This window comes from Manacus candei, unplaced genomic scaffold (assembly GCF_025592945.1).
Source record: "Manacus candei isolate 608988 ecotype Guabito, Panama unplaced genomic scaffold, ASM2559294v1 h1tg000026l, whole genome shotgun sequence".
Taxonomy (NCBI): Eukaryota; Metazoa; Chordata; class Aves; order Passeriformes; family Pipridae; genus Manacus; species Manacus candei.
Window position 1 is genome coordinate 2,623,557 of NW_026138074.1, and position 24,147 is coordinate 2,647,703.

General features: G+C 42.0%; 1 protein-coding gene across 2 annotated transcripts; it reads right to left on the reverse strand.

Moving 5' to 3' along the window:
- Positions 1-4,884: 4,884 nt before the first annotated feature.
- BFSP2 (beaded filament structural protein 2) lies at positions 4,885-23,506 on the reverse strand. Of its 2 annotated transcripts, none has more exons than XM_051789129.1 (7): positions 22,866-23,506; positions 15,073-15,155; positions 13,039-13,195; positions 11,088-11,249; positions 6,591-6,719; positions 5,891-6,108; positions 4,885-5,127 (listed from the first exon to the last, which is right to left on the reverse strand). In XM_051789129.1, exons 1-7 carry the CDS (start codon positions 23,319-23,321, stop codon positions 5,124-5,126), a joined length of 1,209 nt encoding a protein of 402 aa, XP_051645089.1. In that variant the 5' UTR covers positions 23,322-23,506; the 3' UTR covers positions 4,885-5,123. The 2 variants fall into 2 exon arrangements, with proteins under 2 accessions (XP_051645089.1, XP_051645088.1); XM_051789128.1 differs by having other exon boundaries at positions 5,891-6,111.
- Between the last annotated feature and the right edge of the window lie 641 nt (positions 23,507-24,147).

A 24,147-nucleotide genomic window follows, 5' to 3' on the forward strand; every position in this document is an offset into this window, starting at 1 on the left:
GTTTGAGCCTGCACAGAGCAGGCCTTGAGAACTAAAAGCTGCACGTGTAACAGTTTGTCTGGTAACACCAAGAATGCCCGTGATCAACTACACTTTCTATTTGTGACAGAAATAATTACTGAAGTAGGGAGCATATTTGGTAGCTAAGTGTCATTTTCTGTGCCTCCTTGGTGCTCCCCTCTTACTCTCCCCTTCAGCTGATAGAAGGTTTCGTGGAAGGTGTGACAGGGGACAGTTGGGTGTGGAAGAGTGTTTGACATTCCTTTTGCTGAAGCGCTGCATTCCCTTGTTTGTGCTCCATTATTGCCCAGGAAGCCAATGTACCTCCACGCTGCACTGTGCTGTGACTTGCAGGCTCAGCACTGATAATACCATGCAACTAAGCAGGTAGTTTGTGTTCCTCAGCTTTTGTGGCTAATAATGGCCACTAAGTATAGTGCTGTGCCTGATTCTGAACTTCTGCAGCTGGTAAAATATTTCAGTTGCATTATTATGGATAACCCCATTATCAGGCTGATGAAAGTGAACCTGATGCCTTTTTGCTGCTTTTAGCATCTGCGTCACTTGTCTCTTGCAAACACAGTGCTGCAAGGCTGGAATGCCCAGCTCTGGATTAGAAACTTAATACCTGTCAGGAGCAGAGTACTGAGAAACATTTCAGCTGTTAAATCTGGAACAGACTCAGCGGAAACCATGGAAAATAACAGCAACATTTTAGGCCTCGGAAGGCTTAGATTCAGATTTAAAGACATGTCTCAGTTGGTGCTTTAAAGGAAGCATTAGTTATGTGGTTATGCTTGGATTTGCCTCCCACCTCTAGTTTTATTTTTATGTAAAATTGTGAAAATGTGCTGATGCATGGCATTTGTAGTTCACTGCGAATGCCTTGTGTTTGCTTTTACAGTTAAGATTGTCGCTGCATAAAAAGTTAGATGCAGAAAAAAGGTCACTATTTGTGTTTTCCTTTCTCGAATTCAACATTTCTCAACACTTGCACAGAGGACATTTTGCTGAAGAATGGCTCGCAGGCCTGGCTGGCAGAAGTAATGTTTATAATGGAAGGAATATGGCCAGAATGCCACATTGCTGTGATGGGAGCATGAGCTCAACACACAGCTTTCTGCTGCACTGTGTATCACTGACCTGTGTGACCCACCTTTGGCAAGACACAGCGCTCTGATGCCTCTGCTCAGGTACGGATTTACCTGGAGCACTGAGGACTTTGTCTCTTTCCTCCCCCACATTAGCAGTGCACACTGCAGTGTGCCTGTCACGGCACACAGTGGTGCTTGCCTGCCTCTCTTCTCTGTCCTGTAGCTATGGTGAGCCTTGCCATGATGCTGTTCCCTGTGGATCTTGGTGCATTTTATAAAGCCTGAGGGGTGAAGCACTACTGCATGTAGGGGAAATGATGCAGCAGCCACTGTTCTAGTGGAGAAACTGAAAGGGAGGAAAGTCGAAGTGAGTTGTGGGTGATGCAGGAGTTAAGAGCAGACTTCCATTTCCAGTCCCCCAGTGTTTCATCTTACCCTTACTTCTTTGTACCTAATTGTCATTCTGTGACATGAAGGTGGTAGCACTGCAAACTGCTTTGACATTTGCAGAGCACAAGCAGAAGAACAATTCATTTTGTAACTTTCAGGCAGATGCCTGCTTGAGGAAATTGGAAAAGGTGCCATTAGGTGCAAAGCAGTTTGCAGAAGGGTTCTGGTGTAGTTATCATCACAGCATGGGCCCAGTTCTCTTTAGGAGCTTAACCTTCCTCTCAGCTCTGAGGCTCTCTCTCTGTAGTTTCAGACCTCTACAGCCAGAAGGGAGAAGTGTTATCATGCCCATTTCTTCACCAGTAATTGCTATCTGAAAGCAGATAGTGGTGGCAGCAGTGCATGGTGTTTTGTTAAAATGTTAAATTTTAGACAATGCCAGCTTGAAAGTGACCTTAAAAATAATCTTTTAACAATAGAATCAGTATAATAATCCTTATACTGAAATGCAAACAGTAGAATGATAGGCTAGAGTACTAGTTCTTACCTGGTGTGCTGTTTCTGCTCAGTGTGAAATCTTCAGTGAGGCAGGGGCTGGCACCCTCTGCTTCTCCCAAGGATGCAGCAGCATCTGTTCAAGCTGTAGTGCAGAAGAAGCTGTGCCTGGCTGAGGAGGAGGATAAAGTACTGTGGTTTGATAGTACAGCTCATCTGACCTAGTGACTAGCTGTCACCAAGGTGGATGGCTGTGCTTTACAACCTGGACTAGTTCCTCTTCTCCTCCCATCTCTGTTCTGCTACTGGTGCAGGTCTGCCCCTGCAGTAGCCTGATTCAGGGGACTGAGTGGAAGGAAAGCTTCCCAGCATTTTGCAGGGCTAATTTTCTGCTGATTTTGATTCTTGAACTGTCTCCTGAGACATCAGCCAAGTGTTGGTGCTAACAGAAGATGGTGCAATGGGAATACATAGCATGCAAGGGAGAGTAGAGATGTCCTTTTGTGCAGCAGCTGGCTGTTAGATTGTATTATCTGTACGCTCATAACAGCAAATGCCACAAATCCCTTCATAGGAATATGGGTGTCAGAGATACTGCAGCAGGACATCATAAAATCTGTTTTCTCATCCTGGTTTTCTAAGGAAAACCAGCTGGAAACATGTTCACATGTATCTAATAGAGCAACTGCTAGACTAGGGGATAAATATAAAGCTAAATCAGTTTATGAATCTCAGTGTGTACAAATAGTTGTGAAAGCCTTTAGTCTCTCATGTTCTCAATCTCCTGTCTCACATGGTGAAGACTGTTAATGCTTAGACAACATTCAGGCTGGCAAGGCATGCTGGAGGGGCTCCTAGGCAGCTGGCAGCAGTCTGTGTAAAACTACAGAGAGATTTCTTCACAAGAGCTTTAGCTTGTCATATGGAAGCACTTTGATTTAGAAGGGCCAGACGTGCTACATTTGACTTCTGATGGACTATTCACAAAAATAATCTTTTCTGTGGCTTTTAGTCTTTGCTAAGGATAGAGAGAAAAGCTGCTAGAAATTCATTATTTATGGTTAGATGCTTCCTCCTTTTCCAGACACTTCCCCATGCTGAAATACCTTGATGATTTTGCAAGAAACTATTTCCATTCCAATGAATAAACATCTCAGTATGAATCTAATGTAATGTTTATGAAATAAGCTGGATCATGGCATATAAGAAAGCTAAAAAAAATATCTTTGTTTCACATGACAGTATAGTTGTAGACTCAGAATTTCATCAGGTTTCTCTCCATCAATGGTATTTATAAAGAACAGTTTCACAGTGCGATAGCCAGCAGTTGCTTTTCATGCCTGAAGCATCACTAGAAGACAGCAAAGAGATCTGAATCCAGATTGTATGCTTTTATGCTTTGTAAAGTCCCTCTTCATTTTCAAATCACAGGGATATTGCTCTCTCTTCTGTGTCAAGAATGAGGGGGAACTTATGTTTTGTTAATGCCAAAAAGTGACCATTCCTAGACATCATCCAGTTAGCCACAACCCGAGTGTCTGTGCTATCTCATTTCTTGTACCACTGTGTGTTTATATTTTCTCTCATCATCACTATTCCTGATAGAGTCCCAGTTTAGTAAGTTGTCTGCACTGATGTGTGAGAAAGTAATATTGCTGCTCTGAGGAGCCTACATTCTGTGAAAAAAAGAGGAAATCTGCCATCATCTGCCTTTCTTTTTTTTGGTCATTGCTGGGTAATCTTTTAATCCAGTAATTTTTTGATCAAAATCTTGCAGGTAGTACATGCCAGATGGACTTTTTGCAAAGATTGAATGAGGGATTGTTTGTCAAGTAACTGTATCAGAAAGGATTTTTCATGTGGGGGGGAATGTGCAAGGAAAGGCATGACAACACTTGTGTGCCTATTCCTGTAATTTACTGGTGGATTGAGTTTAGTGGGTTTCGAGGGTGTTTGATTTTATCATATGCTGTGTGCCATTTCTCAGTAGTCTTTCAGTCTGCTCTGTGTTGTCAGTCTGAATTGTGTTGTCACCCACTGTAAAGTCTTAATCCAACGAACACATGTATGGTTAACTTCATTCCTATGTGGAGACTTGTGAAGGAAAGCCAGCCATCTTCTAAAATTTTGTGTGATAGAGGCAAAGGTTCATTATGTTTCTCTGAAAATGCAGGATCCATCTTGGCATTTTATATGTATGGCACGTGCAATACAATGAGGTTATCAATGTTTAAAATATAAAAGAAAGTCAGAAGTGAAAGATGGCAAATATTTTTCATCATGATACCATCAAAATAAGGGAAACTACCTAGGGTCACCCATCATGTTGATGCTATGTGGGTGCCTGTTCAGAAGAAGTTTGGCCAACCTGCCTTGGAGAGATGTTGATATCAAGAAAGAACCAAGCATACAAAACCAAATATCAAAATATATCAATATATCAAAAAGTATCCCATTTGCACAAACTGACACCCTGGCTTAAGACTCAGTAAAACAATGCAACCTGGATTGCAGACAGAACTGCTGTTGCTGTCCTGCACCTTCAGCTTTTCCAGCAGTTTAGTCTAGAGTTAAAAATGTGTTTATAAAGTACTGCTGGCATGTTTGCATTAATGACTGCTGGTTTATGTATTGCAAAATTAATTTCATTGAGTTAATAGTGCACTTGACTGCTTCAGTGTTGTTTGAATTAGATTTCACACTGCTGAGCTGATGGTCTTGTGACGCAACAGAGCGCTTGCCATTTCCATGTGTGCACAGTGGAGGGGTAGTTCAGTCTTAACACATTTGTACCACAAAAAAGAAGAGTTTAGTTGCTAGGCAGTGGAGGGCTGATGTTCTTAATCTAAACCCCTTCAGCTATCATGAAAAATACGGGAAAGAAAGAAAAAGCCAAACAAAACCCTGATATTCTTTATTTTTATTATAATTTTAACAACATGAGTAAATTGAAATCTGTAAGCAAAGCAATTACATGAGGAGGGTCTAATAAAGTTGTTCAAGCTACAACCTACTTTGATTGTTGAATCAAACTGAATAAAGCAGGCTGCTTTGATGGGTTTTTAGCTTCCACGAACATAACTGGCAGTGACATCTTCTTTTGCTTTAATGGCAACGGTTTTCTCTGGGCTGGGAGTTTCATAATCAGCTGGAAGTAGAAAAAGTAGAAAAATAAAAATTGGTCACTACTACAAATAAGAAATCTCATCAGCTTCAGCAGGATCAGATTATTTTAAAAATTCTCCTTGGCCTGAGAAGAAGAGCAAGTAAAAATCTGTGGATCAGATTCTCAGAGGTTCCATGACTAATGGTGATTACGGATCTTAGCAAAGCCCAACTAAGCAACCCAACCCAATCACTGTAAAGGTGTTTACTGTACTTGACACTGTAGAGGTTATTCCTAGAGGACAAATGTTAAGAGCCTGAACTAAATTTCTTTACAAAAGGTACAGTCAGTAATCCAAATTCCACCCTTGGACTTCAGGAAGAACTTATGTGCTTAGAAAGGGAGCTTCCCCAGGACCACTGCTTTAATATTTGGACTTTGGAAGAGGAGGGATGGCATAATGTACCCAAGGCAACCAACACATTTCCTTTGCAGCAACTAATGTTGTAAGATGCTGTAGTAGCTTTTTACTATCACATCTTAAATCGTCAGAGAAGTGAAACTCACGGCACGTTCCCAAACTATGTCCCTTTGTGTTAGTGCTGGAAACCATCCTTCTCCAACACATTAGGAATCTCTGTTTGATGGGATTCTTTCCTTTTTGCAGCTTCTCCAAACCTCACCATCTACTGCCCAGTCTCATGAATAAGAGAACCATTGTGTGGCTTCCAGCAGCCACACAACCCCTTCCCAGGGAGCACATGTTCTCCATCCCTGTGGCACACTTGCTTTTAAGGAAAAGTACCTGCTTTGCTCTCCATCCAGAAGGCAGTGATATGCAGCAATGTCTTTCTCCAGCTGTTGTTTGCTGGTCAGCAGATTTTCACGGTCCCGCTGCTGCTGCTCCGTTTCTACTTTGATTTCTCCCATCTCTGCCTCCAGCTTGGAAATGACAGAGCCTAGGTTCTGTAGTTCGATGTCATGCCAGTGCTTGGCGTCATATAAAGAGTTCTCCAGACCCCTCTTCTGTAAGGGCAGGACAGCAGAAGATAAATCAGTCAGTTTTCATATGCTTCACAGTGATTTTTATTCAGGTTTGGCCAATATCTCTATTGACTGTGTTTAAGTGGAGATGTAATGTTTTGAGAATTCCTCTCTTTAGATACTTTGATATTAGATATTATCATTATAAAAGCTGAACTACTTTTACAAGGTGCAGATATTCCTCACATTGTCAAGTACTACCCACCCGGCAATCTCAGTGAAATTATTATTCAGTGTGAAGACATTGAGGATTGAAATTTGGAGCCTGGTTGTCAAATGTGGGACACTTAGTGCACTGTGTCAATCAAGAAGAGCCCAGAAATGTCTGGCATCTCTGGAAGCAGTATCCACTGGAAAATGGGACTCAGTCTTAACTCTGCATCCCAAGATGGGAATGTTCTCCTCAGAATGCGTGTTGAAATCTCACCGAATATACCCACTGAAAGCCCAACACTGCTTACCAAGGTTCTCAAAGATTCGGTTTCTGCTTGCAAGCTCTGTATTTTGCAGGCGGTTTCATGGAACTCGGTTCTGAGGCCCTCCACCAGCTCTTCCTCCTGGGTTCGCACGGCAGCCGTCGTTTCAGCCGCCTGCCAGTAAAAGACGGTGACTGTCATCACAGCCCACTCAAATTATGTTCTAGCTTCCTTACACACCAAACTGACAGTTAATGCTTTCACAGTTTGTGGCAATTCTGACCTTAAGTTTGATTACTGTATATTAAATCCCTCGGTTAAACAATTCTGGATACTTCCTACTGTCAAAATTATCCTAAAAATGGCTTATGCATTTTACAGCACATATATTTTATCCATGTCAACAACAGCTGTTCAGAATTCATACTAGTACATTTAAAATTACCTATAAAAAGAAAATGTTGCTGTAATTGTTCATTTTGTAGCTATAGTATAATATTTTTTTTTTTAAATTAAGTGTTTTCACTTAGTCTATTGGTTTCCAGAAGGATTCAAACCTCAATTTTTCACATAAGATTCTATGAGTCAGCAAGTCATATCACAGAGGTCAGAAAAATAATTTCTGTTAATTGAATTAAGTCATTATGCAATTTCATACTCTTGTGGCTTTGGGGTTTTATATGTGTTTGGTTCAGGTACCTTGAAAATAGGCGAAGGAAAAAGTACCTTAGTAAAAATAAAATGTCTATACTTTTTAATAAGGGCTGAGATCAAGGCTTTTCAATCCAGTGCTCTGGGCTTTCTAGCAAATACCTACATTTCTTGTGGTTGATGCTAAAATTAAACTATGCAAAATATTTCCATTCCACTCTAAAAATTCATCTTGACCTTGTTCTTCTTTTCTGATTATTCATTCTTTTATTTTAAAAGTAAGATCAAATTTTTAAAAATCTAGGACGATGCACCAGAAATAATTTTTGTAATTCTCTTTGTACCATCGTGTGAACCCCACACCTTGGACATCATGAATGAAATAGTCTCAGTTGCAAAAGGTAATTTAAGTACCAGTTAAGTCTCAAACAGAACTTTGGATTTAGGAACCTGTGTTGTGTAGGGCTGAATTTCATTTCAAACACCAAACCTGTCCTTTCCAGCAAATTATACAGAGTATTTTCTAGAAATACTCTGTAGGGACTTGTGCTTCAGAAAGACATAATTCCACCTCACTAGTGCTAGTGAACCCAGCCGAGTGATCATGGACCTGCCACTCTGGAGTAAATTGTGTCTCCTAAATTGTGTTGAGAGTGTAGTCTGCAAGTTATTATGGTATGAGGACTACAAATGCCTCTTTTTAACGAGATACACAAGGAAGGGAAGGTGCCTTTGCATCTATATTTATAGCCTACACAAATTACCTGAAACCTGGTGTCTTTCTCACATTACTCTTGCTGGTGGCCCAAATGCTACCTATAAATCCAGCTTGTCTTTAAAACAGGTGACACTGAAACACCTCCAGGACTTATCCTAAGCTCTCACAGCTACCTGACATTAGTGGTGTGAATGATAGAACAGGCAGATGGAGTAGATGGAGGTGGCCACATCAGACTCTAAATACCAAGGATGACAGAGCAAGTAAGCACACACTGAATGCACTCTAAAGCTTTTGGGACACACAGGGTTTCCCCATTCTTCTTACAGGATTACCAGCCCCAAGAGTCCATGTGTGTGGTGGCGCTGGGCACTTGGCCTCAGCTTTGGGGTTCCTTCTGTAGAGAAGTGCAGAAGTAACCTTTGTGCCCTCTCCACTAGGTAATTCCTGTTTTCTGGGGACTCTTCCTATTCCTGACATGCTCCATAAGGGAAAGGCTATACCAAATTGTGGTGACCACAAACAACTGGATTAATGGAGGGAGAGGATGAAATCTTCATCCTAAATTTTTATCATGTTGCTGCTTGAGTTTCCTAGGAATCTGTGGATTTCAAGCACATCTGTAAAGTTCTGAGCCAGGCTTTGTGTGTGAGCGCAGAATCCCTCATTAGTCTGTTTTTCATGGAGTCAAGATAATGATTAGGATGATTAGGGATAGAAAACCAACATGCAGGGTCTGATCAGCATGATATCTAAAGAAGTAAAGTTACTTTGATAAGCTCTTGAGAGTTCTGGGAACATTTTAGCAAAGTAGCAAAGAAGGGAGAAACAACTGACATAATTCACAAGATTTTTCAAAACCTTTTATGAGATCTAGTGTAAGAGACAACAGAAAAAGCTGTGTAATCATGTGCTCAGGGCAGAACATTTCCATGGATCAATAGCTGGTCAAGAGACAGCACGTGAAGAGGAGGATTAAGGTCTACTTCCATTAAGACAGAACCTTAACAGCTTGATGCGTTAAGGTTTACTGCCTTGGGAATCAATAATGAAGTAGAAGGATTTATGGATGGCAGAAAACAATACCGATTAGCAATGAGCAGTAGTGGACGTGTGGAATCAGACTACATGAAGGAATAGTGCATCATCAAGTAAAGCATTTTCCAGGGAAAAATATTAAATAGCATGCATGTCTTACAAGGGTTTAAATCACTTGTGTCAATTCAGGGAAAAGCTTTGAGCGTTGTGGACAAAAAAGTGCACAGTTGAAACCAACAGACTGGAGTTTTGAGGTTACTAACTCATCAAGTCCGATGTGAAAACCTGTTCAGTATGAATTTAAATTGATGTGTTTTAGTGCCTGAATACCCTTGAAAAATCTAGCCAAGACTGCAAGTCTAGTCACAAGGCAAAGCAAATAAGGCAAGGAAACAAGTCAGAAAATAACAAAAATACTGCCCTCATGTCAGTATTAGGGTATCATTTGAAACACCTTGTGACCTGGTCACAGCTACACCAGGGAGTAGGTGCAGAAGATAGAAATTAAAATATTAGGGACCAAGGAAACCCTCACAGAGACACATTGAAAAAAATGGTAATGAAGAGCAAAGAAGTGGAGGGAACTGCTTTCCCTCTTCTGATGTTACAAAAGAGTAAGGGCAATTTTTTTCAGAATGTGGATAACCAAATGGTACAACTTAGCCACAAAAGATGATACTAGTCCAGAAGCTTAGTTGATAAAAGCTAAACTCTTGTTATCTGTACAAATAGTAACAATCTGAACAGATCTGTATCTGTATGAGATACAAAACTGCATCATCTGGATTTAATGGGAGTTATATTTGGGGTCAAAAGCCCCTACAATGTCATACCAGAACCTGTGCAGAACAAGAACAGATCTTTCCAGAAATCTGTGATATTCTGCTTCTTCCTCTCACTCAAAAAAAACCCAAACAAAATCAGGAACAACTGAAACTAGTAAGAGCTTAGAGTGAGATGGCCAAGTAGGGATGAGTTGGGTACCAAAGACAGGATAGAGCAGTCCACTATGAGCTGGCAATTTTCTCCCCAAATGGTATCTCTGAGCAGCTGAAAGATCAGATATTGAAGGCATGAAAGAAATAAGAAGTTGTAAGGGTGTGTTTGCACAGAAGGAGAAGGAGGAGAAACAAACAGGACAGGGAAGTGAGAACACTGAAGAATTTGGTGCCATCAGAGTGATGCTCATTTTGCTGAAACCTGTCAGTGGGTCAGGAACAGATTTTTCTTCTTTATTTTGAAAATGAACTCAGAGCTCGCATATATCTCTGCAAACATATTTCTTGGTTTTGTTCTTTTTTTTCTTGCTATTTCAATAGCCTCTATGCCTCTCATGGCAACTCTTTACCTTGGAACAGGGGGGAAATATTCTTGCTAAGTATTTCTATAGCACTGCTGTAGTTATGATTAGCTCTTTCATGCTCTGCTGTAAGAGCCAACTCAGAATGATATGGCTTCTATCATATAAGATCATCCACTGAACTTAATGTTTCAGTTCTGCAAAAATACTGACTTCAGCCAGGTACTTTGGAAAAGAAGTGACACTTCATGACAGAAAAAGCTGCATTAAAAGGATATTTCAGACTCAGCTTCAGGAGAGAGAACTTTTAAAGGGAATGGCTATTATCATTATCCCTTTTCATTTCTAAGTTAATATCTGGTTTTCCCACTGCTGCCAAAGGAAACAATATCAAGGAGAAACCCATAAGGAGTCTGTAGTGTAGAGCAATGTGTTTTGCCTCTCTTGATTTATAGACACTTGTAAATTATTCAGTGGAGGAACAGTCCTAGTAAGAAGGGTAATGACTGTGACATATCCTACAAAGAAGGTATCAACCGATTAAGGTTTTTTTCTTAGCCAACACTCCAGAGCCCTTAAAAGGCTCCCACAGGCACCTGCAATATGAACAGGGCCACTTCCACCACTGCTTAACTCAGTGAATCCCACAAAAGCCCCTGATGTTTATGAGTGTATTTTCTCACGGACTTGGACCAAAATCTTTTAGATTTCTAATGTCTTTTTTGTAATAAGAAAAAACCCAAACACCCAAACCTCAAAGATACTGCAGAGTATTAGAGAGATTTTGCGTTTGCTTCAAATCCTGTGATGTTGGAGAGGGTTACAGAGTGCTGACCTTGGTACGGAGAAGGGCACCTGTCTCAGCACGATTCTTTTCAATGTCTCTCTCCCAGTGGATTCTGATTTTTTCCAGAATGTCATCCAGGCCACTTCCCATGGGAACATCAAGTTCTTCGAGCTGAGATCCAGCAAGCTGTTTGTATAATACCTTCACATCCTTGAACAAAAATAACAGACATAAAACAAAGTGAACTGGACAATTGAATGGTATCTTCAGAGAAGCTTGAGGAAGAGCTCTTTTGGTGCCGCAAACAGAGAGAGTAATTAAATTTTGTCCCAGAAGGTGTCTCTACATTAATGATTTAGTGCACTGGAGGGTTTCTTTTTCAAATTTTTGCCTTGCTGCCTCTCTATAGTGGTGCATTCCTCTCACCCCCTTGGGCTGCTCTATGATCTCAGGAATTCTCATTAGGCCTCAACCTTGATCAATCAGTGGCTCTTGGGCTGTTAAGCTCCCCTTGAGCTAATCAGAAACACTGTCTGTTCCCTGTTGCCTAACAAACTTCTCTCGCCTAACAGATAGTCAGTTATGCTCAGTTAGCCTTGGAATATTATTTGCCTGAATCATAGTCCAAGTGGAACAATATTATTGCTACCAGACTTCTGAGGAAAATTCCAATAATTATCATCTTGGATGACAACCAGGATGGAGATTGACAGATGACTAGAGCCAATCATCTTCTGACCCTATAAACGGTGGTTCTGAGTGAGGCCCTTTGAGCTCTCCTGGACTGCAGTGGGCTGTGAGCAGCAATCTCCCTCCAAGTGGGACCTCTCAGAGCTTGGGAGCTTCCAAGTTTGCAATACTCAGAGGACCATTGCCAAAAGCTGATCATGGGGCCCAGGCTGATACCCTTGCTACTCCTCAAGGTTCAACCCTCACCTGCTGAGAGATGCAAAAGCATCTGAATGAGTATTTCACTGAACTTGAGATGAAATTTTTAAAAGGTACTTTTTACATATTCTTTGTGTCTGTGTATGTGTGTATGAATTGATTTAAATATCCTATAGCAAAGTATATATACATATTGAATAGGAAATCCTATTGGATCATTTTGTAAACGTTAAATTAGTCAATGATCAGGTGCTGACAAACCCTTGAACTATAAACTGTTGACCAAGTCTGAGGTTAAGTTTGGACTCAGCTGCACCTAGTCTCCATGAGGAGTTTAGAAAGCAAGGGGGTCTGCTCTGAACCTCGTGACTCAATGGGAGGGCCTCCCCTAACCCTTTTGAGCCCTTACCCTTTAGCACTTTTACCCTTTGCATCCCCAGTCTCTATGTAAACCATCCTAGATTGATTCTAATCTGATTTTCCTTTGTGAGCTTCATCTATGTGGGATGAATAGGGTGAACCTTGCCACCAAACTTAAGTTGTGCTTTCACAACTCATCAAACCTGCTTTCGCTAACACCTTTGATGGTGATTCTTTGAAGTGACCTAAACCCCTCCTTTGTGCCACTGTCCCTGTGACTTGCTTCAGTGTTGTGCTGCTCAGGATAAACTCAGCTTGGGAACTGAGCAGCTTGCTAAGCCAAGCAGGGTATTTTCAGAAGAATCTAGTTAATGCTCAGCATTAGTGCAACAGGACCAGAGCACACGCATTTGCTCCTTACATTGGATCTCGGTGTTGAGATGTCCACATATGTGACTGTGCAACCCCAAGACCTTCATGTCTGACATGAAATGAAGTGATGACATCATTTCCATGTAGTATTTATCAAACGAGAAAGAGTTAAAACTTAAATGTAAGTAATTTGATCATGCCTCAGGGGTTAGTGCTTTAAGTTAACAGGGAGGAAAGAAATAAGAGTAGGTTTCAGGAAAATCCCCCCACCCAGACATAGCAGGCAGAGTGTTTAATGTTTGCTTTGCACTAGATGTATGATACCAACCAGATGAAACAGGCATACACTGGCTTTGCAGTGTCCCAGGTCTGGACTTACTTCTTCATGAGTCTTTGACAGCAAAGTTAGTTCTTCCTTCATGCTCTCTATCTGACTCTCCAGGTCCATTTTAGTTAAATTGGCATCATCAATCACTTTATATAGGGAATTAATTTCATCTTCCACTGCCTTTCTGAATGGCTGCTCATTTTCATACCTGCAGAGAAAAAAAAGCCAAACCTTAACAAAGCACAGCTAAGCAAAAAAACCCTGCCTTTTTTTTCTTTTTGAATGACACCGTTTGTGCTAATTAGCTCGTGTGTCCCAGACAGAGGCACAGAAACACAGACAATATACTTTCCTCTCACCTTGTCTCTCTATACTTTAATTTAACTGCCTGAAGTACCCTGTCATTAAATCAGAGTGTAAGAAAACAGGCCAAGTTAGCAGTCTGCACTATGGTGGTTATCAGCCTGGTCGGGTTCCAGAATAAGCACAGAGAGGTACGTGGTCTCTTGCTATATCTGGTATTTATATACAGTATGACTGTGGGTGGCCTTTTCTCAGTTTGCTTGACTGTAAAATGAGAATAACTACTCATTTGTCTACATAAAAATTTTTCAGAGAAATGCTTAAAGAAAACGCACGCACATCAAACATTACTTTTACTAATGGACACGGTAATGGAAGTCTGGTCTTTGTTCCAGGGTCCTGGCCCATCCTTCAGACCAAATCCCAGTAGTATCAAAATAAACAGGAAATTTCAGTGATTGGTTTGTCAACTAGAATTGCTGTTTGAACAAATGGCTCATTTCCAAACCATGGTTGTAATGGAAGTGAAATTTTGGCAGGCAGTTGCTATTCCACAGCATGGCTTCCTGTATTGGTCTTGTTTGTAACCTTTTGTTTTAGCTTTCCATTAAAAATATGCATTGCATTGTGAATCTCCTTGGGTGTGAACCTTTTGTGCCAAACCTGTCCAACCTGGGGATCTGGTGGCCAGGAAGGTTAGACAGGAGGGCTGGCAGCTGATGGGAAACAGCTTCATAAACATTTTGCCCCTTGAGAGCTACCTTCATTGCTGGGAGTTCAACAGCTTAGGAAAGTGGCACTGATCCCAGTGAGAATCAGGAGCTTTTACTTATGCAGTGGATTGATTTGACATTGGTTTTTTTATGTAGACTGCTTGCCCAAGTCAGCTGACATTTTTTAAAAGTATTTGCTGGACATAAAGCCATAAAATGAGTATCTCAGAGTTGCACCTTTCTGAAATAAAAGGCAAACCTAAGAATGATAAACACATTTTTTATATGATTAAATAAAACAATACCACAGAGAGAAACAGAGGTTTAAGGGATGATCAGAATCATAGGAAATAAAAATCAAATCATTTGAAATACAATTTTTGTGTCAGATCTTGCAATAAGCTGTATGTAAATGAACGAGTCCATTACGAGTAAAAGCTAGAAGGATCTTGTCTCCTGAGTAAAATGAAAGGAGTTTCATGCACTCATGTACATGAATATTAGGCCTTTCAAACAGAAAGACATTAAAAAAGTAGTTTGCCAGTATTTCAAATCTTCTTTTACTACTTATTTTTCTCACTAAAAACAAGGAAAGTCAGTGCAGCCTGTTTCTGTTTTCTTATCTAACATTTCCACACTGACGTTTGTGGTAGTTCAGCTTTTGCTTTTCAGCTGCTGTAGCAGAATGATTGTTGCTTCCAAAACCACTTGTGTGCTACTGAAAATTACAAATAAGAAGCACATGGAAGTCTGCCTTTATAAAATGTCAACCCAATATTAAATGAATACTGACTTCTCAGTGAGAGACCAATACCTGCATATCAAAGAATAGCTTAAGTAATATTGCTTGTGCACATTTTTGTTACTATGAACCTTCAAAATCTTCAAAAATAATGCTAGCATTACAATAATTTTCCTGTTGCAAAACCCCTCCCAAATCATGGGGTTGAATATGCAACTTAAAAAACAAACCCATTCTACAAACTAAGCATTACTCCCCTAAGAAGTAAGCATTAGCCAAGGCAAAGTTTCAAAGAAAGTGGCCAGCTAGGTGCCACCACAGGACTACCTGTCTTTAAAATCTTCAGCACAGGCTTGAATATTCTCGGTGTGCAGCATAAGACGGGCATTTTCAAGGACTGCTTCACCCACCTAGAAGAAAGAGACAACAGAGCTCAAGCAATGAAGAGCTTCAGCACATGCTCTATGTGCACTGTTCATGTATCTTAAGCAGATGTACAGCTTTGATTCTGAAAATAATCCTTTATCCTAGGGCTGTTCAAGTGGCTCATTCCAGATAATTTAGTCAATTAGTTTTGTACATATAAATTCTTTGCAATAGGCTGTAATTTGTCATCAAACTGTTCATTCCTCCTAAGCATCTTCTTGTAGAAACACATTTATTCTGATCATCACCAGTTTGCAAGGGGCAAAATTCATTGCTGTGCGCAAGGTAGGTTCATCATTTAAGTCCCATTTATACTTTCTAGATACAGATTAAGTAGACTTATGCAGTTCCTATTCTACTTCCCATGTCAGCAGTCCTCTTCAGGGTCATCCTCTTCAGTGAGCCACGGAATACTTGTTGCTCATGCCGCCTGCGAGCCCTCCTCAGCTCCCAGAGCGTCGTTTTTCTTCTCTGATGGGATCCTGTAGGCTCTTGCGATAGATATGAGACCTGAGAAGCAGGCAGTCTTCAAAGATTATTACACTGATTGAAAAGATTGGTCAAATAAGATTGTGGTATCATTGCTACGGCTCTGGGGTGTATCTCTAATGTCCAAGAGGCACTGAAGGGGTAAGCAAACCTGAAAGACTTGTGACTTAGCAGCTTGTTGTGATTCAAGAAGGTTACATAAAATGATAAAAAGGTAAAAAGGACCACTGCCTGCCCTGGAGTCACACGTGCACTGAGCTATAGAGGTGACCAAAGACATGCTGAATTCAGTACTGAACATTTCTTTGGCCTTTTTCAGTAGACACCCATGAAAATTTGCAGTTGAAACTAAATCATCCCCAGAACAAGCGCAGATTTTTAAGCTGGCAAGGAGAGTTCTTGAAGCAGAAAAATCTTTCTTCAAATAACTAAGTCTGCAACTAAATAAGATTGTGAACCACCCAAAGCATTCTGCTCCTCCGAGGTGAAACAGACCATGCAATGAGGAAACCTCAAGGCTGCATCCAGACAAGTTATCTGAAGTACCACTAGTGGGATTGTTGCCTTAGTATGTTCCTACCTGCTCTTTGTCTGGCTGTTGGTGATGGGGTGGAGGTGGGCATGCAAGGCTGAAGCATTTCTAGGTGGTAGTTAACATTTACCAGTATGAAGAGTGGCTTACTGCTCCAAATGTCTTATAGATGTTTGGACAAACAAATATGAAATACGTGAAGGCACCTGATAAGGAGACATGTGGAGGAATATAACCTGTTCCTTCAACTATCCAGCCACCCTGCTGTGCAGCCCATGAGTACAGAAGACTTTTATATGCTCACTTGCACACGGAACTGTCACTTCTTTGTTGTTCAATCCCTTATTTCCTTCTCCCTGACTTTGTGCAACCCCACATTACCAGCACTAGCCTAATTCCCCAAACCCTGGGTTGTCTGTCTGTGGCATTTCAGAGCAGCTGAACAGGGCTGAGACTCTGGGGACATACTACTCTGCTGTCCTCAGGTTCCCTTGTACCAGGACACCTGAGTTTCTCCTGAAAGATGGAGAAATGACATTTAGTATTTAGTTTTTACATGGCAGCAGCACAGGGGTAGAGGCACTTCTTTGATACAAGCTCTAAAATTTTGGTTATTTTTCTTCTTTTTTTTTCCTTTTCTTTTTTCCTACAGAAGTAATTTTGTCTTCCTGCCAACTCATACATATGTGGATCTTCACAGAAGCTTTCATTTTTCTTCCTGACTCAAATCAAGGAGCAGAAATGCTGCCTTGTGATTTGCCTTACGCTGTTGAAACAAACCCATTTGCCTCCGGCAGGGATCCCATGCGGTTACAACATCTGACCTAAAGTCTGATGAAAATGAATGTCTTTGAGGGAATTGGGAACATCCTGTGAGCAAAAGTAATATTAAATCCTGTGAGCTGCAAAGTGCCACTCAGAGGCACGTTAATGGCTAAGTTTAGAGCCTGAATCCAGTGTAAAATATCTTTGGGACTGCAACGAAAGCAAAAGCAGGGGATAGCTGGTGAATTGCTGCTGCCTGGATTTCTGCCTCTATATGGAGACAGACTGGTTTTTAAAAGTGCTTTCCAGTAGTGATTTGGTGGGTTTATGGAGGCATTTGAGGTGATTTCTTACCTGCCCCACAGTGGATATCTTTATCAGAACCCCAGTACCATATTCTTGATGCATATTTTGATGATGGTCGATACCCTGATTCTCCTCTTCATAAACCAGTAGCTCATGCCAAATACTTAGTGAGAAAGTCCAAGGATTTCCAAAACTGCACAAGACCCTGAATTCTGCCATGTAAGTAGAAATGGTACTAAAAAAAACCCAAACTAATGCTTGGAAGTCTTCAGGAATTAGTGTTGCAGTGGGAGCCAGCAGGCATCAGCCTTTCAGCCATCCTGGAAATCACCTGTAACCCTTTAAATCCGACAGTGAAGTTGAAGGATAAATAATGACACAGTAGTTTCTATGTAGAAAGCAGGTTTCCTGAAAAATTCTCCCTGATTTGCATGAGCTGTGAAAGCCCTTTCCTAGGCTTCAGAAGAAGAGATGTAAGACTTCCATCTAGTGGCTCTTTTGTTTGATTAAATTGTCATAATAATCAACAGCTGGATGCAAGTATGCAGCATTAGTGAGACAGATTTATAGCCACTTTGTTGACACATGTACTAAAATATATGAAGCAGTAGTTTAGGAAACACCCTTCTTTGTGTCCATTAGAAATGAGAGGGCTTGCAATGCTGCAAACACTCAGATGTTGCCTCCTCTGCTTGTAAAGCAGAAGGCAATACTGTCCTGCCTCACAGGGCTTCTGGGAGTCACTGCAATGCTCATGTGGCATTTATAGAGCCAAAATGGGAAGTGTTAAAAAATGCAAATATTATTACTAATAATAACTCCTTTTAGTCACATGTTGTCTTTCAACACTCAGATCTGTGATGCACATACACCTTGTGATCACAATTTTTTTCAGCTCTTGAATTAACAGTGAATATTTGTGCTGTTAAACATCTTAACTACAAAGGAGCAACAATTTCCTTTGATTTCACTGTGATTTTATGGACATGAAAATGCAATGTTAATTTTTAGGAAAAAATTTCATGAAAATCTGCATCAACATACTGGCCCATTTGCTGGGTTACAATCGGCATCAAGGAAAACCAGCTCCTTCAAGGAAGTGTGCAGACTCCGGACTTGATAAAGTGTGATGTGATACAGACACGGGGGAGAATTTATTCCTCATCCCTGGTGACTGGCAACTTTTGATTTTTAACAGAGATCTGGCCAAATTTGGCATTGCAAGATTTACTACACTTTTCAAATTCTTAGCTGTGCTTTATCTACAGTTTTGTATAGTTTTGCTATTCTTAAAAATGCCTAAATCCTTTCTGACTGCTGCTAAATTCTTGGCCTCAGGTGTGGCCTGTGATAATGAATCTCATGGCTTAATTATTCATGTAATGGAAACTTCTCTGGCTTTTAACTTCACTCCAGTTAAAGCAAATGATGCCTCCACAGAGAAAGATCAGAAGATACCACTCTAGTCTTTCCTTCCACACGCACAAGGAAATAGTTGATATCAGACCATTGCCTTCAACACATTTTAATTCACGGCTAAAATCAGGCTAAAAGCATGCAGCTCACTGCCAAGCAGTAAACTCATAATGCTTTTGGTCATGCTTTCCATGTCAAACCCTTTCTCAGAGCCTGAAGGAAGAAACAAACCTCAAAGGCAGCAAGAGCAGCATTTCTTGCATTGCCCTGGGAAAGGTAATACCAGGAGAGAGCCTGAAAGATTGTTGGGTCCTTTGCTGACTCCTGCTGCATCCGGGGAAACTTGACTTCATTTATACATTGGATATTTTGTAAGTACACAGGACTCCATCAAAGAATGTCTGGTTCTCAAAGCAGGAGATACCTCCTAAAGAAATGATCTGTAAAACTGTAACGTTGTCCGAGCATGAGGAGAAAATCTCACACCCCCTTTGCAGCTGCATGAGAAGGCAGCCCAAGTTTCCACTGTTGGAGGTTGCTGAGAGAACATAATTAAAACTAATTTCTTGCCATGCTCTGTACAGCAGCTGATCAAGCTTTGTGCCATTTTGTGGGAGTTTGTTGTACCCTTAGATGAGTAGCAGAGTGCTATTTCACCCATTTACAGACACTGATCACGCACTGTGTTGTGTTCGAGCGTGTTACAAGTAACACTCAGCGGCTCTCCTGGCCCCACAAGAAATAAATTATTGGGTGCAAGTCCAAATGTGGCAATTCCTCAGGCTGTTAGACCTGCATATTCTCCAGGCTTAATATTAACACCAAGTAAACGCTTATAGCAAGGCCAAGTGCAAATAAAAGTAGCTCTATGGAAAAGCTCTGGAAGTCTTTCAAATGCTCTCAGCCATGCACAGGATGTCATGATCAGTCACAGCAGTGATAAAATTGGTCCAGGACATTGATTCCTTCTGCCTTTGTGTTTACTCCTGTGATCTGAACTGTGCTATGTGCCATCTCATAGACAAAATAAATCTCTGTGTCTCCCATACAGATGTAATTGAACAGTCACGGAAGCTGAGCTACTCTCTTCGCTTTGTAAACACCCTGGGATTGTTTCAAACATCCACTTTTCCCATGTTCCATGAGAAGAAACTGCCATTGCAAAGAACCTCCTATCTGCAGAAGAGACACATTTGAGTAGAGATAATAATTTCCACAAGAAGACCAGGATGAAGCCTGGAGGAGAAGAGTATGCACTGGGTAAAATCTGTGTTTCTGTCATGGATTTGTATTTCTGTCATGAAATTTTACTTCTGTCACATGAATTTCTCTTGGCAAGGATTTCTCATTTCCCTCTTTTTTTCTGCAAAAATCCTCCCAATTAGTGTGTGTCCACCTGCTCCGCTAAAAGCCAGCTGCCCAGGCAGATAATTAATGCTGAGAGCTGGATAGTGGCTTCCCATCATTCAACTCCCACTAGTGATCCCCTGCTGCAGCCATAGCTCTGACAATTGCAAGGAAACACAAATGTTTTTTCCCCTGAGGACACATGCCGTCTGAGACACTCATTGACACATTTTTTTTCCCTTAGATCTGTGTTTGGGAGATATGCTGGCATCCAGTTGTTATTGCTGGGAAGATAACTACCCAAAATTTGGGATGCTGGAGCACATCTCAGAAAGGTTGGGAGGGAAATGGGACCTTGGGTCCACTGAGACCTCTTCTGCACTACTGTAGAGATGGGCCTGTCACATTTCTGATTTTGGAGCCAGGAGAGTCCTATGTGGCCGTATCCTTGTCTTCTCTCTAGCACGGCAAGAGGAAGAGGCTCCTGTCTAGACTCCCCGCCCTCCCCCCCCCAGTTGCATATTTTTCTTTGCTGCTTCTTTTTCAAAAACTGTTCCTATTATGAGTGCTTGGGTTAAACCAGGTGGCTGGTCAAGTGGCTTTCCACCCCAAAACTTTCACAGCTGCTTCATGTGAATGGCACCAAGGGGTTTTTATGGCTGCCAGGCATCCCTCCAGCTGAATGCATGGGGCTGGCCAGGAATCAAAGCAAAAGCTCAGATTTTACAGGAAGCTGAGAACAGGACATGTCACTCTTAAAGAAATTAAGATGGATGTGGACATCTACAGAAAATCTAAATATATTTACAAAAATTACATCCAGAAATGTATCTGCCAAGCATCTCATTTCTGCTACGTGTTGCTCCTGAACACCTTTTGCTTTTTTAACTGGGACGTGTCATGGCAGGAGGGTTCTGACTTGGTTTCAGCTGTTTCTGCAGCAGCTGATTTTGACATTATTTTAATAAATGTGACAGTTTTGATGTTGATGCTGTCATAATTTTTCCAATTAGCCCCAGGATGAATGAGTTAATTGGTGTTTGGGCTGGATGAGGTCCTACTTTGAGATTTGGTTAGATGCTTAGGAAAAAAAGTGAAGGAATCTATTAATCAGTATTGTACATAACAGCTTGGATCTTATTTGGGAAAGACAAAAGCCACTAAGTGATGTCTCTGAAGTAATTGGGAAAACTTTATGTGCTCTCTAACGTGTTTTGATGGTTAAATAGATATGGATTATGCTGATCTTTTTCTCTTGTTTTCTGTGTTACTCACAATAATAAGCTATTGCTATATAGCTTTGTTTTTCTGATTTTTCTATAGAAAGAGCCCAATATTCAAGCCATATTTCATCATGAGATGCTCTTACTTACTTGTAAAAAAGAAAGGTAGAGGCAAGGTGTAAGGATGACTATAAAAAAAGGTTGTAAGGAAGGCAATTTGGATGAAAAATTATTACACGAGCAAGTTTATCTGCACTGCAATGTTGGGGTTTTATATAAAGAAAAATCAAATAGTCCTTCTTCAGGTACTGACCATCCTACATTTTTGGTCTTAACCATAAGCCCTGGTAGGTTTTACTGGTGAGGTCTACAACTGCAAAATGGGACACTTGTCTGGAAAACATGGGATGGCGGCTGCAAAGCATTAACTCCCTGTTCATCATCAAAGTTCCCATCTGCCTCTCTGAAATAATAGTTTTGAGGGGATGGCTTTTCGTAAGCGCCCCAGATTCAGAGCACCTCAGCAGCTAGTCTTTTCAGCAAGCAACTGTGTGTTTTACATATACAAAAAGGTAGCAACTTTAAAAGTTGGTGCTTAACTGGGTGTTTCTGACACGATCTTATGCCCCCACGTTCCAATGACATTTGTAGCGTCCTGCAGGAAGACTTGCCCTAATAATGCAAAGTAAAACTGGACAGCCCCAAGGTAAAACACACAATTTCCTTGGGGAACTTAAAGTTGGCTTTCAGGCTTTCTGAAGACCCACTGATTGCATTTGCTGCGCCTGCACAAGTGATGCTGGGAAGATGTGTGCAAGGTGCCAGACACCAGTTCTTCAGAGTCCCATCTGCTCCAACTGGCTGGGACTTGAGGAGCCAGCACTTGCATGGTGCACCGAGAGAGACCTCAGCGGACAGAGTTCTGTGTTCACTGCAAGCAGGACATCGGTCTGCAAAGTCTTACTGGTTTTACTGGTCAGCAAAAGGAACCATTTCTTGTCCATGAGGTCAACAGAGAGACCACTTTGCACAATAAACATTTGTGCCATATGGAAAAGGTGGGAGTCAGGGATGGTGGGGTGATGAGAAAGGGAAGGAAAGGAGTCACTCATCTGTAGCCATGTAATTATTATTTTTAAATAAACAGGGCTTTTGAAAATATGATTAAGCAAACAAGGCAATAAAGTAAAAATCTGAATTGCTAATAAAAAAAAAAAAGTGCTTGTAATGATATCGTGTTGAGGGATAACCTAATTCAGTCCTGGCAGTTTTCTTTTAATAATTTTGATACTCAGTGTAATAACCACAGATTAAAAAAAAATAAGGAAAAAACCCCCACCCATTCTAATCAGCCCAGACTATGGCGCCTTGGGGTGCATTTCAATCGCTCCCATGTGCAGGATGCCTGAGGCAATTCTCCCGCTTAATAGGCATTTTCCACAACACACTGTGAAATGATAATGCTAATTATCATGAAGATAGATTTAAAACCCTCTGTCTATGGCACCGCGCCTTGAAATCAGGCGACATTCATCAGCAGCATCAACCCTCGCCGCTCAGGGTTGCTCATGACTCCCCGCGTCCCCCCCGGCTGCCAACAGCGCTCCGGCACTCACCTGATGGTAAATCGCCTCCCAGTTCTCCCGCAGCGCTCCCCAGGTGCCCACGGTCGCCGCCTTCTTGTCCAGGTAGACTCTGATGTGCTCCTCCAGCTCCTGGTTGACCTGCTCGAGAGCTCGCACCTTCTCGATGTACTCCACCAAGCAGCCATTCAGGCTTTCGTAGGTGAGACCCCTACCCTTATCCAAGCCCGGGGCCAGGGGCACGGCTGAGGCGGAGCTGCGTAGACCCTGGAGGAAGACGCTACTGATGCCCAGGGCTCTACGGGACACTCGGGTGCCCAGGCTGCTCACGCCGCCGGTGGGAACAGTGCCCACGTAGACGCCGGGGGGTCTCGACAGGCTCACTCCACCTCCGACGCTCACCCGGCGGCCGGGCGGCCCCGCGCTCTCGGCCGTGGAGGAAGGGGGCTGCTGCCCCAGGAAGGACGACCGGCGCCTCGGCAAGGGCATGTTGTCGCTCCAGCCTGCCGAGCACCGCCGCTCAGCCCGGCCGCCTCGCCCCGCACTGGCGGGAGGGATGTGCCGAGCCCAGCAGGTTGGGGCTCGCGCGGGATTTCGGCTTTGTGCGACGGCTTTCTGGAAGGGGGGCTTTGTGCTGCCTGGGAGCAGCCGTCACATTGTCCGGGCGGCTGCTGGGTCAGCAATCCCATTTCAGGGGAAATCTCCCTGCTGCTGCTGCTGCAAATGTGGCAGATGAAAAGCACAATAGTGTTTACGGGGACAGCGGGACAGGGATTCGGTACAACGTACGTGTTAAAATACCAGCAGTGTTTTCTACGCTGACACCCAGATGATTTCCTACCCTTATAACCACAGGTATCAAGATATATATTACAAATGTATTTGCTGCCCACGCCAGTGCTTTCTCCAGACAGAGTCTACCACAGCAAGACATTACCTAAACTTAGCAAACCCCAAAGCTCTGAGGAGCCAATAGGGCCACAATGGAGCAGAGCCAAGCCAGCCTTTTGCTGCTGCAGAGTAAGGAATGCTTCCTCGGCCCTGCTGCAGCTTCTGGACTTCTCTGCAGTTTGTCTTTACCAAACAACCGAGGCTCTCTGAGACAATCCAGCAGATTTTAATTAGGGAGAAGCACCCTCACATCTACCCTTGCTCAGTGAGTTTAACCTCACATAATCAATTGCACTTTGTCACCACATGCGGTCAAAGAAGTGAAACTGGCCCTTTGTTGAACGGACAAAGTGAGGCGACTGTGAAACGAAAGAAAAGGACAGAACAATCCTAGAGACTTACTGCAGGAGAGATTTCCCCTGCT

Bases quoted from the DNA above. Each gene is read 5' to 3' on its own strand.
- BFSP2 (XM_051789128.1), bottom strand. From the start codon at position 23,321: ATGCCCTTGCCGAGGCGCCGGTCGTCCTTCCTGGGGCAGCAGCCCCCT. The intron at 13,196-15,072 runs GTAGTCCTGTGG...TTTTCTCTGCAG, and splicing joins GCTGAAGATTTTAAAGACAG to GTATGAAAATGAGCAGCCAT. The intron at 11,250-13,038 runs GTAAGTCCAGAC...TTTTTGTTCAAG, and splicing joins TGTCAAAGACTCATGAAGAA to GATGTGAAGGTATTATACAA.